The 14,958-nt window shown below is 42.7% G+C and overlaps 1 protein-coding gene across 14 annotated transcripts in view; it reads right to left on the bottom strand.

Annotated features, from left to right (window-relative positions):
- Positions 1–12,832, bottom strand: part of LOC136876392 (ipis-1) — a 105,817-nt gene extending 92,985 nt beyond the window's left edge. For all 14 annotated transcript variants that reach the window (XM_067150314.2, XM_067150310.2, XM_067150318.2 and 11 more), the window contains exon 1: positions 12,675–12,832. In XM_067150314.2, coding sequence (XP_067006415.2) covers positions 12,675–12,705 — 31 coding nt within the window. In that variant the 5' untranslated portion in view covers positions 12,706–12,832. The remainder of the gene's footprint in view (positions 1–12,674) is intronic.
- Positions 12,833–14,958: the final 2,126 nt, after the last annotated feature.

Here is a 14,958-nt window from a genome sequence, read left to right as displayed (position 1 = left end):
CTCGCTCCCCCTGTCTCCCTCTTCCACACTTGCCCCTTAGAGCTCCAAATCCGAGCTGAGTTGCGCCGAGTAGAGCCGAGCTTAGCCGAGCTTGGTCGAGTAGCCCAGAGACGAAGCGTTGGTCCGAGACAAGCCGAGCCCGACCGATGCACAGTGCACGGAGCTCTTGCGCCTTGATTTGCACGCGTGAGATTTTGGGCGTTTGAGAGGCCCTGCTCTATTGGATGGGTGATCTGAAACCGGAAACGTTCTGTGCCAACGAAAAGGGCAAGATATTTGCATTTCACGGAGCAGTGGTCTCAGCAAGGTGTAAAAACCTACGAATAACCAATATAAATTTAATTACAGCAGGTAAAAGTAATGCAATATATTGTCAAGTTTTATAAACAAAAAGGATTATGCGTTACATTGAGATTATTAAAAATGATGTTTAATAGGTTCTACTTGACTGCCTCCGTCATTTAACGGCTGAGCTGCTGAGCTGCTAACCATGCACCACAAAGGTGTTGGAACTTAACTTTGATTGGTTTCATTTTTCAGTAACTACAGAACTATACTCTGTAACTGATACCGAAATCTCCGTTACAATAATTCATTCGATTACAACAAAAAAAAATTAAAAACTGAAAACTATTAAACCACACAAACGATAAGCCTAATTTATTATTAAATTCGAGCAGGGAGAGCTAATTCGAAATTGAACTGACTGATTCCTAGAACACCAAATCCTCACTTTTTTTACTATTTGCTTTACGTCGCACCGACACAGATAGGTGTTATGACGACGATGGGACAGGGAAGGGCTAGGATTGGGAAGGAAGCGGCCGTGGCCTTAACTACGATACATCCCCAGCATTTGTCTGGTGTGAAAATGGGAAACCACGGGAAACCATCTTCAGGGCTGCCGGCAGTGGGGTTTGAGCTCACTATCTCCCGGATGCAAACTCACAGCTTCGCGCTCCTAACCGCATGGCGAACTCGCCCGGTCAACTTCTTACTGGCATCATACTGAACCCTTGAACTTACCATTCCATCGTTGGTCGGCCACGGCTGCTACAGTAGAACAATTTAGAACTCTTAAATCCTGGGTCGTTGCGGGAATAAATTCGGTCACGATCTTAACCAAACGATGGGGTTCAGAAGAGAGCCTAACTACTTGAAATGAGGAGCAAAAATGTGCTTACTAACTTTTATTAAATTGAAAGAGCACGATAACATCATTAATTTAATATGCATTCTTGCAAAATAAAGAAATATAAATTATTGATTTTTGAATGTTCCAAACACAGTCACATTACATACCGTCACTTTGTTTCTTACAATGTCGAAGAGTTGCTTCGGAGAAGCTAATATGTTAGTGGACAGCGAAACTGAAAAACTGAAAAAGGGAAGACCTGAAAACCGGGCACCTATTATTCCAAACGAGAACTGAGAGTTAATCCACACGATCCGTGGAAAATCTGACTTTCAACAAGTAGAACGCCTGATTTTCTCTCAATTAAGGTTATCCACCAGTCGAATACCCGCCGAATGGACCCTTAATCGAACCAAACTGACTATCAGTTGCTTTGGATAGGTTGCGAAATATTATGGGAGAGCATGGTGTTCACTACAATTTAACAACATCATTCACAATTGAAATAAAATCCCACCATGTATTTGTCATTCATGACACCCTTAAGTGATAAGGTAATCCCGATGCTAAATGTGCATCACCCCAAACAGCTGTTCGGAAGGAACCAACAACAACAGGATCCGAGAGGATCTTACGTTATGTCGTTCTAAAGGAACAAAACTGCGAAATGCAGGAAACAATTACTAATCATGCATTTAGAAGAAATGCCAAACACTGAAGATAATTAAAAAGTGGAAAGTCACTTGAAAAATATTATTATCGAACCGATTTTCAGGTTAGAAATGGGTTTGTTATGCTTAATAAAATTACCAGTCCACGCTAAAATTTACTACAACTTTGAGGAATTCTTTCCCTTGAAAAACAATGCTACCAGTACAGATCTCTCTATTTACTGTCTGTCCCAACACACTACTTGTAAAGTGATTACTTACTTACTTTAACTATGAATAAAAATGAAAGTACGACAAGATTGAAAATAAATATTGTTACTGGCTGACGAATCGAAACCGCATTCGCAACTCAAGTCTCACACTAATACACTGAGTGTCAATATGCACACCATCAAACGAGAACGGACGTCAAAACGAGAAAACAATAAAGTCCGTAAATTAAATTAACATCTCGAATTCATTAAAGCTTAACACGCACGGAGAATCACAGTAAAAATATTAAATCTCCATCAGGTCGATATCCAACACTTGGACAACCCTCACGCGTCAACAGCTGTCCCGTTATCTCAATGGAGAGCTACGCATTGACTCTCTTCATAAAATCATATCGTACTGTAACTGCTACCTTCATCCAGGCCGCTTCAACAAAAAAACAAAAGAAACATCTAAACTGAGACTTGAGTGTGTACAGCTACCATCCCAGACCTATCGTCGGGCTCACTTGAAATCTGTACACCCTAACACTAATCATTATGTACATGATACCTTCCAAATTCTATCGTCGGGCGTGAACTAGGACGTCTCATCATCAGTGACTCCAAGAATAACATGTGACGTCCTAAATCTATCGTCGGGCGTCAAAGTGGGTCGTACTACGCCTCCCTTAACATATCAGGCGAACTAGCAATTTCAAACACCTCCGACATTTAATACAAAATCTGGTCAGACAAATACCACACGATCGGAACCACGTCTCTTACTATCAAATGAATGCAAGTCGAAAAAAAAAATACAGTAAGTCTCTACCATTACAATACATGAGCTCAAAATAAATATACGTGACGAACGATTCTCCACCTCGAACACAATCTCAGCCTGTGCACTGAAGTGTTAGGGAAGCAAATGAAAATTCCCAACACACGTTTACAATTTAGTGGATGCCTTCAAAATAATAATCATCACTACCGCATTCGAAATTCTCAAATCGCCTATCAATCAATTCCAACTATTTTATCAATGACCTCTCCAGTGAACAAATTCAGTACAACCCAACCATGGGTCCAAAGTGCTCTTTGATCCTTGAGGTCGCTCATTATCTTATTATCCATACGGGCTTTACGTAACAAGAATTACTGGATGTTTACTACCAAGACTTTAACATTTACTAAAGTCGTTTTTACTTGGGATCTTTCTAAATTTACGATGCTCCACACCATAGTCGTCTCAAATTCGGATTGATTGCGGAAAACAATACAGCCTGCCTCAACACAGCCTGTTTCCTAAATACTTCCTCTTTAAAATATATAGCTTGTCTCAAACTCCTTCTCCTCGCTTTATTCCAGCGGTATCAATTCATCCATCTCTCTCCTCCACATACATATAAATCCGTCGCTCTCAATCCCTTTTCCTTCAAGACCCTTTTTCATACTTCGATCCCCTGGTGAAAACGACAACCATTATTAAACACATCTCTTACTTTACTATTATTACGACTTTCGAACCTCGAGAGTCCAAGAGCACCCAGCGACTTTTCGTATCATTGATATACACGATGTCTCAAAATTTCCTTCCCATTAATGACTGTGACTCTAACAAATTTCACCGAAATCATCTAAATATGCCTGCGATCCTTGTAAAAATATACTGGTTAACTGCACTTTAACATAGAAAAATTTCCTTATCCCGCGGTAGACATTATTATTATTATTATTGTTATTATTATTATTATTATCGACCAACATTTCTGAATTCAACTGACATCTGAGATTAAGATATTCGCCACGACTAATTTACACTTATAACGTTCCAAAAATCCACACTTTGGATGATATCTCATCGAACATTCAACACAAATTTTTAGGCGTCGCATTTTACCGTTCTTGACATGAACTTTACACACTGAAAATTTCACACGCTGACCAAAAATTACAACACTTTTCGCCTGATAATTACGAATATCAACCCGACAATCATCTGGAAAATTTGTTGGGACAGAACAATAACTAACTACAACATAATATAAAATAGACAGACCTGCACAATGGTGACATTCCCAGCATTCTGGTTACATCATCACCAGCTGACCTCGGGCTTAGCCGCTCATTTTCACAGATAACATTTTCATTTCCAAAATCTCACTCATACAAACACTACCCTTCACATACACGATATTAAAATTACCATATAAATCAGGCACTTTCTCCGTAATTTGCACCACGAACTTCCCTCGCTCTGCAGTCGACTACAACTGTCTGATGCGTTCCCAGCGTGGTTTCTCTCCGTTGCTTCAATAAAAACAGGTGTTCAGCAGATAAGGGAGCAGAATTACTCTGAATAGCTTCCCCCAAAAACCTCTTCACTTCCAAGCGTCCATGAGATTATATAAATAAAACTTGCTGTGTATATTTCAACCAGCCTACACTTTCCTGGTTTGTCGGCAAACGTTCAGAACTTTCCAATCGCTTTCTCTTCTTAACCAAGTATATGGACCTTAGCCACGGACATGTATTTAATTATTTGTCGGTCAATCTGGCGCGAAATTCTAATGACGACGGGCACAAGCTCCCGCGGCTTCAAGTTCCAGATCGACACTGAAAAATCTACGGTGGGGGGTTTCTTTTATAATCTCAGAAGGGACGCTATCCCCTCTATGAGGCTTGATTGTGTAATCTGCCAATTTTGCGTCCAATAGACAGATTTTGATTAGACTTGTCCCAGAACTCCGGACAGACTTGCACTTATGTTAGACGTTAATTTTATAATTTTTCTACACTCATAACCGGGGAAATAAATTATTTCTGCCCGTGCGTTTCGCGCGTTTTCTTCCTCCCCTGACCTTGGCACGTGTAGCTGGTTCGCTGATCTCACGCTAACATGTACTTAGGCTTAACTGCATTTAAGTTTTTCCCTGGTGTCTCTGTCTTCATGGAGGGTGTACGAATAATTTTGCTTATTTATTTCCTTATTTACCGTATTGCCAAAATCCCTCGTTGTATAGAATTCCATGAATTTAAAGAATTGTCGGGCACTCGAGTTCCACCGAGGTGTCCCGGCAATTCACGAGCTTGCCGTGAGTGAGAACCTTCCCACGCGACATCGGGGCTCTTAGGAGCGCAACATGGCTACCTTCAAACATAAAAGTACTTTCTTAATACCAAATAAATATTGGAGAAAAAAAATATTTTTCTCACCGTAGAATTATGGGTTCAATACTTTGTTGTGAAAAAGTGTCAAAAATTGGATATTGAGCAAAATTAGTGCATAATACGATCTCCGGTGCACTACACATCAAAAACGTATCATTTTCTAACTGGAATATCATATTTTGGTATCGATTTTCATTGCAGTAATTATTTTTCGATAATTTGGTGCAGATCTTTTATAAGGAGAGCGTGTCGCGGTGTTGCGAGAGACAGCAATTGTATTCAGCTGTTGTGTGTTACACTCGGTACAATAAACTGCTGCTAGGTGCAATCAACTGCCAATTCCTCAACGTACTTCTTTTTTTAAACATCAAATGATTCTACAAAACCGTCCTGATTATTTCTGTGCAGAGTGACATTAAGCTAGATATATATTATTTTTATTTATTTGTGCGATGCCTGCGAGGCTCCTTGAAGGTACAGGCTCTAATATTACGCCGCAGGTCTCCAGACACGGAATGGATTACACGTCTGATCTTGGTCTTCAGCTGTTCAATATCTCGAGGCACTGGATCTCTGTACACTTCTTCCTTCAAATGAAATGTCATATGGGTTTTAGTGCCGGGATATCCCAGAACGGGTTCGGCTCACCAGGTGCAGGTCTTTCTATTTGACACCCGTAGGCGACCTGCGCGTCTTGATGAGGATGAAATAATGATGAAGACAACACATACACCCAGCCCCCGTGCCATTGGAATTAACCAATTCCCGGCCGGGAATCGAACCCAGGACCGTCTGAACCGAAGGCCAGTACGCTGACCGTTCAGCCAACGCGTCGGACACTTATTCCTTTAAAAGACCTCACAAATATGCAACTGGTGGTGTAAGATCGGAGAATTTAGCGAGAATGGATAGTGGATAAGGCTTCTTGTTTAAATGGGCCTAACATCGAGGTCATCTGCCCGATAGTGGATAAGGATAATGGATAAGGAGATACTGTGGTTTTGGAAATGATCTCGCAGTACACGGCATTAAAATCTGCGTGTTTCTGCGGTGCTTTGTAGCGTGATGTGATGTGTGTAGACTGTTTTTAATTGCTTTACGTCGCTCCGATATAGATAAGTCTTATGGCGACAAGCCTTAATTAACGTACAGCTCAGTCATTTGTCTGCTGTGAAAAAGGGAAACCACGGAAAACCATCTTCAGGGCTACCGACAGTGGGGTTCGGCCCACTACACTCCTAATACAAGGTAACAGGTATGTGCCCCAAACCGCGCGACTTTTTGCTCGGTGTGTGTAGATTAAAATGTGTATTGAGATAAACAGATAAACAAAAACACTCAATTAACTATAGTCAGTTAAATTCCCCGTCCCAGCCGAGAATCGAGCCTGGGGTCCTCTGAACGGAAGACCAGTACGCAGATTATTCCACCAAGGAGCCGAATTTATACAGACAATAATAATGTTTTTGGTTTTGCATCTCACTAACTAAATTTTTGGCTTTCGGAAACGCCGAGGTTAAGGAATTTTGTCCCGCAAGAGTCCTTTTACGTGCCAGTAAGTCTACCGTCAAGAGGCTGGCGTATTTGAGCACCTTCAAGTATCGCAGAACTGAGGCAGGGTTGAACTTACCGACAATAATAATAATAATAATAATAATAATAATAATAATAATAATAATGTATGTTCAGTCTTCAGCCCTAAGGCAGGTTGGATCCTCAACAGCAATGCTATCATCTGTCATAGATGGCCTAGGCATTACTGAAGAGGCGTACTAGAGAAATGAGGAGTGAGGTAGTTTCCCGTTGCTTTTCTCATCGAGCCAGAAGTTGCTATTACATATAAGTCTGCCAAGCCCACTGAAATGCATGCACCAACCGACCCTATGTGCAACGTTTTCACACCAATCATAGTAGGGACTGGCTGCATAAGGAATGGCATTACTAGCATCGCTCATACCTCAGTCAGTTTCATATTGTCAAAGCCAAGGATAAGACACAGACAGATCAATGAAAGTAACAAAATTGCTCTAACCCATACCAGAAGACATAGTGCACAGTAAACACTAGGTCCTGCCAGCAAAGGCGTAATAATAATAATAATAATAATAATAATAATAATAATAATAATAATAATAATAATAATAATAATAATAATAATAATAACAATAATAATAATAATAATAATAATAATAATAATAATAACCCGATGACACTGGCTGAATAGGAATCTGCTAGTTGCACTACAACGCTAAATAACTAATTATACTACAATGGCATTTATACACACATTAATAAGCTAACAGCTACTGCAGTCACGACTATTATGGCACTGCACTATTTCAGGCCTCAGGGGCTCTGAACTTTGGAGCGTGGGTTGGCGACCACGGGGTCCTCAGCTGAGTCCTGGCATTGCTTCCACTTACTTGTGGTAGGCTCCTCACTTTCATCTATCCTATCCGACCTCTCTTGGTCAATTCTTGTTCTTTTCCGACCCCGACGCTATTAGGTTTGCGAGGTCCTTCATTTTCACGCCCTTGTCTTCCTTTGGCCAATATCTTCATTTATCGAAGTGTCGGACCTCTTCCATATTTTCCCTCTGATTAGTGTTATATAGAGGATGGTTGCCTAGTTGCACTTCCTCTTAAAACAATGATCACCACCACTACCACCACCACTGCACTATTTCACTGATCACAATCACAGGCGACAATAACGACATTCACGAAAACAAATGCAGAGTGCACGCCCGAATTTCTCTCGTCTTGCCCAAATCTCAGAACATAAAGACGTATTTAACAATTTGACCAAACTACAAATAGTGCCATCACCTTATGGTTTCATTTTGAATCTTTATTTTAGCTTCTTTATAGAAATGAATTGTTTAAATAATCAATATAATAGAATTCATTGTTTTGTAAAATGTTTTGGAATTAACCTCTAACAACAATTAATGTAAAGACGTGGGGGGTGGGGGAAAAAGCCTATGTACATCGTAAAGTGGTTGGTGATGTTGCTGCGGGCTCTGCCGAATAGACCATACAACCGCCTGCAGTCTTCCTTCCTTTGACAAGCCCGCGTCGACTTTCCAGGCTCCTCCCGCACCCCGCACACTTGCTAAACTCCTACAAACCTACTGACCGAGCTCGATAGCTGCAGTCGCTTAAGTGCGGCCAGTATCCAGTAATCGGGAGATTGTGGGTTCGAACCTCACTGTCGGCAGCCCTGAAGATGGTTTTCCGTGGTTTCCCATTTTCACACCAGGCAAATGCCGGGGCTGTACCTTAATTAAGGCCACGGCCGCTTCCTTCCAATTCCTAGGCCTTTCCTGTCCCGTCGTCGCCGTAAGACATATCTGTGTCGGTGCGACGTAAAGCAAATAGAAAAAAAAAAGAAACAAACCTACTGAGGACTCTCCTGCCAGAGCCCTCCTGGCTGAAGACGAAAGAGAAAACATCGTAATTGCTAAACGGCTGCCACGGTCTGACAGCCTTTGCCATTTCTTTGAAAATAATTAAGTGAAATGTTTACAGCCCAAATAATAGCGATAATATTGTATAACAGAATGGAACACCACTATAAGTTCGACTTCACTACATTTGTGCAACTCTTTATGCAATCAGTTACAAAGTGAAATTATGTTAATTGTTTTTGAATAGGTGGTGTGGTGGCGCCCAAAAGCCCTTCATGCACGAACCCCCACTGCCATCAACGACTGCTAATTTCAAATGATCACTAGCCGTAATACCCTGCATGGTTGTTAGGGTTACACTTCTGTTACACATTCCGTAACTCTTAATTCCGTAAGGGAAATTTTCAGATAACCCCTTAACCTATTCTCCTCCGCTCACCTAACACGACCCCACTATCGAAAGTGATTAGGTTTAATAACTACAACTTTATCCATCGAGTTCATCCCTAACTGAGCCCTTATCTGTTTAATCCGAGTACCCTCCTGCCGTTGTTCCCAAATGTTTTTACCAGGGATTAGTCTTACTAGATTCAAGTCTGTTACTCCCGAAATATAAATAACATATTCTGAGTCCACCAAGCTTTCGTTCCTAATCTGTTTACCCTCCAGGGTCGGTTTTTCCCTCGGACTCAGCGAGGGATCCCACCTCTACCGCAGTGTCCTGGAGATTCAGACATTGGGTCGGGGATACAACTGGGGAGCATGACCAGTACCTCGCCCAGGCGGCCTCACCTGCTATGATGAACAGGGGCCTTGTGGAGGGATGGGAAGATTGGATGGGACAGGCAAGGAAGAGGGAAGGATGCGGCCATGGCCTTAAGTTAGGTACCATCCCGGCATTTGCCTGGAGGAGAAGTGGGAAACCACGGAAAACCACTTCCAGGATGGCTGAGGTGGGAATCGAACCCACTTCTACTCAGTTGACCTCCCGAGGCTGAGTGGACCCCGTTCCAGCCCTCATACCACTTTTAAAATTTCGTGGCAGAGCCGGGAATCGAACCAGGACCTCCGGGGGTGGCAGCTAATCATGCTAACCACTACACCACGGAGGCGGACACAGCAAATATGACAAATTATAAATATAAACTACATCATTGTGGTCACGCAGCAAATATTTACAGAGTGGTTTAGGATTAGATAGTCTTCTAATGCGAGGTACACAAATTATTTCTCAATAATAATAATAATAATAATAATAATAATAATAATAATAATAATAATAATAATAATAATAATAATAATAATGTTATTGTTTTTACATCCCACTAACTACTTTTATGGTTTTCGGAGACGCCGAGGTAACGAAATTTTCTTCCAAAGGTGTCCTTTTACGTGCCAATATATCTACCGACAAGGGGCAGACGTAGGCCTATTTGAGCACTTTCAAATACCACCGGGATCGTACTTGCCAACTTAGGCTCAGAAAGTCAGCGCCTTAACCGTCTGAGCCACTCAGTCCGGCATTATTTCTCACAATCTGACGGGAGCCCTTCAGCGTCAATAGCCTGACGTCCAGAACAACTTGTTTGCTTACCTACATCAATGCTGACAAAAATTCACAAAAGAATCTGGGAATTATTCCCCTGCATTTCGCCATTTCACCCGCGGTAATCAAAATAAATGGTGACGCCCTGTATCGAACCCGTTACCTCCCTGGCTTGCAAAGCTAATGGTAGATAAACCTACGACACAAACTAACTCGTATGTAAATACAGTGGACTGATTAATTCGACAACGGTTCATTCGAAAATAGGATAATTCGAATAAGAGCGTATTCCCCTTGAAATACATATTACCGAGCTCGATAGCTGCCGTCGCTTAAGTGCGGCTAGTATCCAGTATTCGGGAGATAGTGGGTTCGAACCCCACTGTCGGCATCCCTGAAGATGGTTTTCCGTGGTTTCCCATTTTCACACCAGGCAAATGCTGGGGCTGTACCTTAATTAAGGCCACGGCCACTTCCTTCCCAGTCCTAGCCCTTTCCTGTCCCATCGTCGCCATAAGACATATCTGTGTCGGTGCGACAATAGGAAAAAGAAATACATATTCTAATCAATGCACAGAAATCGTATTTAATTCGAATTTTCGAACCTTAAATTTGGATATTTCGAAGTCAGGATTTTATCGCAAGTTAATTTTGAAACGCTTCTTCGAATTTAAGTCTTCAAATATTTCCCAAGAAGTCTCTATTTTTACTGTAGCTTCCTAATTATGGTCAGGTAGTCACTATTGTTACTAGACTTAACCTTTATCTCTCCAACTGTCAATGAATGTATTGTTACATGTGCTGAATTGTATCTACTGTAAATTCTGTTGTTTTTTACTGGTGCTTATACAGCATACTTTCGTGTGAAAACATTCATCTAGAGCAGGGGTGCTCATCTTAATTTGCGGGCAGGCAGAATGACAGATTCCTAAACGAACCGTGGGCCACATTATTCTCTAACATCCCTAGCCCCCTCCCGGCCTTCCCTAACACAGAAATGCATCCAACACCCAGGTGCCCCTTTCATTAATCACCAACCAATTAACCAACCTCTCACATGGCTGTTCGACAGTACAAACAATAACCTGACACACAAAACAAAACAAATTGAGAAAACTTGAGTAACTTTGGTTAATCTTACCAATTAATGAGAGGTCTGCGCCTCACGGCACGGTACACTGTCCGCTTTTTTACGTTTGGAAACGGATATTTTCGTTCACAAATAAATTATTAAAGTGACTTTAAATATCAGTAGTTCATAAGAACGTTAGTTCACAGTAAGGTAGTAAACCGCAAAGAACCTCTGAAAGCACCTCCCGGGTATAAACTGGCCATTTTTTTGTGGATGTTCTAAGATAACTGTACCTATGTAATCCCCCGTGAAATGCAGCAGGTCTTTCGCTCTCCGGGGAAGTCTGCACTGCAATTCCAGGAAACCAATTGATAAAGTCTTATCCTTACCCAATTTTAAGGTTGGAATAATTACGCATATTAGATCTTTCCTACAGGCCAGTGGAAGAAACATCACGTCAAGAAGAAAACTAGGAATAATTCAGAGATTTTTTCATATGGTTTATCTCCTTTCTCTCCTTTACAACAAAGTTCTTACTAACTGTGTTATTTCGTTGTATACGAAAAGGATAAATTGAAACTTAAGCACATTATAAAAGCTCAGCCAGGGAGCCACATAAAATGCTTCGCGAACCTTATGTTGGGCACACCTGACCTAGAGCACAGGACACCGGGCGAGTTGGCCGTGCGGGTAGAGGAGCGTGGCTGTGAGCTTGCATCTGGGAGATAGTGGGTTCTAATTCCACTGTCGGCAGCCCTGAAGATGGTTTTCCGCGGTTTCCCATTTTCACACCAGGCAAATGCTAGGGCTGTACCTTGAATAAGGCCACGACCGCTTCCTTCCAACTCCTAGGCCTTTCCTACCCCATCGTCGCCATAAGACCTATCTGTGTCGGTGCGACGTAAAGCCCCTAGCAAAAAGAAAAGTAAGGCCATGGCCGCTTCCTTCCAACTCCTAGGCCTTTCCTACCCCTTCGTCGCCATAAGACCTATCTGTGTCGGTGCGACGTAAAGCCCCTAGCAAAAAGAAAAGTAAGGCCACGACCGCTTCCTTCCAACTCCTAGGCCTTTCCTACCCCATCGTCGCCATAAGACCTATCTGTGTCGGTGCGACGTAAAGCCCCTAGCAAAAAGAAAAGTAAGGCCATGGCCGCTTCCTTCCAACTCCTAGGCCTTTCCTACCCCATCGTCCCCATAAGACCTATCTTTGTCGGTGCGACGTAAAGCCACTAGCAAAAAGAAATGAGCACAGAACAACATGGCAGCTGTTAAAGGACTGTAGAATGCATAGTGAAGTTACTTTATGTAGGCATATTTATAGAGTAGCCTACTGTACTGTATTTTGGTCAAAACAGTCATTCTTGATTAATTCGATTTTTTCTGATTCCTCTTGGAGTTCGCGATGAAAAGAGTCCGTTATATATTCATTTGAACAGACTGTGAAAGGAATAATAATATTTGATTATTCTGTACTTACCGGCTGTGAAGAGTAGCGCACTGTACTGCATGTCTGTTCTCGTAAGCCTGCAAGGATGAGTATGGCATATGGCAGGTGGAGGAGTTTCCTCTTATACACTATGTTGTTGAGCTGACGTCATGCTGACCTTGCCGGTCAATCATATGTAAGTATCTTAACACGAAGGGGAAATCCTCCTCCCTTCTCTCTCTCCGTGTCTTACCACTCTCATACGAACGGCCGCTGGAACTCTGCTCTTTGATAAGCTCCATGAATAATAACAAGATGGCTGTTCACTGTAATGGCACAGCCACATTCAGAGGGTTGTTCTTTGTTTAAATAAACCATTCGCTTTACATCGCACCGACATAGATAGGTCTTTTGGCAGCGATGGGATGGGAGAGGGCTAGGAGTTCGAAGGAAGTGATTGTGGCCTTAAGTAAGGTATGAACATCGAGAAAATGGTAAACCACGGAAGAAATGTCCTCAGGGCTGACGACGGTGAGATTCGAACTTACCATCTCTCAAATGGAAGGTCACAGCAACGTGACCCTAACCACACGACAAACTATCGTATAGATAGTGGTGATGGTAGCCGGTCCCGTGGTGTAGGGGTCTGAGGGATTCGAGGGTTGGTTCGAGCCTACGTGATTGCAATTGAGGAGCTATCTGACGGTAAGTTAGCGACCTCAGTTTAGAAAGTCAAGAATAACGGCCGGGAGGACCACATGACTCCTCATAATCTGCAGGCCTTCGGGTTGAGCAGCGGTCGCTTGGTAGGCCATGGCTCTTCGGGACTGTTGCGCCATGGGGTCTGGTTTTGGTTTGATTTGGTTTCGTAGTCCTTCCCTTTCTATTGCCGGTACCTTCATTTTTGAAGTGTCAGACTTCTTTATTGTTCCTTTCTGATTAATGTTAAATTGTACTTTCTTTCTTTCTTAATCTGTTTATTGTCCAGGGTTGGCTTTTCCCTCGGACTTAGCGAGGGTTCCCACCTCTACCGCCTCAAGGGCAGTGTCCTGGAGCTTCAGACGTCGGATCGGGGGATACAACTGGGGAGAATGATCAGTACCTCGCCCAGGCGGCCTCACCTGCTATACCGAACAGGGGTCTTGGTGGGGGATGGGAAGATTGGAAGGGATAGACAAGGAAGAGGGAAGGAAGCGGCCGTGGGCTTAAGTTAGGTACCATCCCGACATTTGCCTGGAGGAGAAGTGGGAAACCACGGAAAACCACTTCCAGGATGGCTGAGGTGGGAATCGAACCCACCTCTACTCAGTTGACCTCCCGAGGCTGAGTGGACCCCGTTGCAGCCCTCGTACCACTTTTCAAATTTCGTGGCAGAGCCGGGAATCGAACCCGGGCCTGCGGGGGTGGCAGCTAATCACACTAACCACTACACCACAGAGGCGGACTAAGTTGTACTTCCTCTTTAAATAGTAATCGTCACCAAAACGGGAGCTTTTAAAACTTTGTTCATATTGCACTGATACTGTCGGTTTTTGTTTAAACCCTCCTTTAGACGCGCGGGCTACTGCTGTAGCTCAGTCATTTTGGTGTCGTTACTATTCTCAGGTTTTTTACGGTGGAGATGGGAGACTCATAGTACCTCCCGTCTTCAAACCCTTCTAGAGCCGTGTTACCACTTCTAGGGTTTTATCTAGGAGCAGAACGCACCCCGGGAATGTACTGGAATTTTACGACTTCCCTCCTTCTGAGCTAGGAAAGCGTTGGCTTGTTATCTATACAATTGAAAGGACATTGGCTGTATTCTCTTATCTTATCTCTTTACCCTTAAAACGTATCGTCATTCTTGAGGCAGTTAAATATTCAGGTTTTGACGAAGATTCGAGCTGTTTATTAAAGCTTGTTAGAATGAGAAAATTGTGAATCGCCGTCATGCCTAAGAAGGATAATAATTCCTTAGTTCCACAAGGACTTGTTGAAACTATGGTAAATATAGCTTGATGTGTTACATTTCCAGTATTTGAAACGTATTAGGCATTCACATTAACTCGGTTTTCCACCGAGAGAGTTAGCAAGTGTTTTGCGTCATGTAAAAAAAAATGCAAACTCGTGTCCTCATCCCGAGGTGGTGCAGCTTTTTTCAGGTACACCCCCATTGGAGGTGAGCTGCATGTGCCATTTTAACCACATACCAGCCCTCCTGCCATTCTTAAATTTCTGGCAGTACCGGGAATCGTACCCAGGCCTCCGAGGACGGCAGCTAATAACACTAACCGTTACGCTACGAAGGCGGACTTTGGCGCCATGTAGCTGTGAGTTTGCATTTGGTAGACGTTGG

The sequence above is a fragment of the Anabrus simplex genome, chromosome 6 (genome assembly GCF_040414725.1).
Source record: "Anabrus simplex isolate iqAnaSimp1 chromosome 6, ASM4041472v1, whole genome shotgun sequence".
Lineage (NCBI taxonomy): Eukaryota > Metazoa > Arthropoda > Insecta > Orthoptera > Tettigoniidae > Anabrus > Anabrus simplex.
Note: the sequence above shows the minus strand (reverse complement) of the source record. Positions and strands in the feature narration are given on the sequence as shown.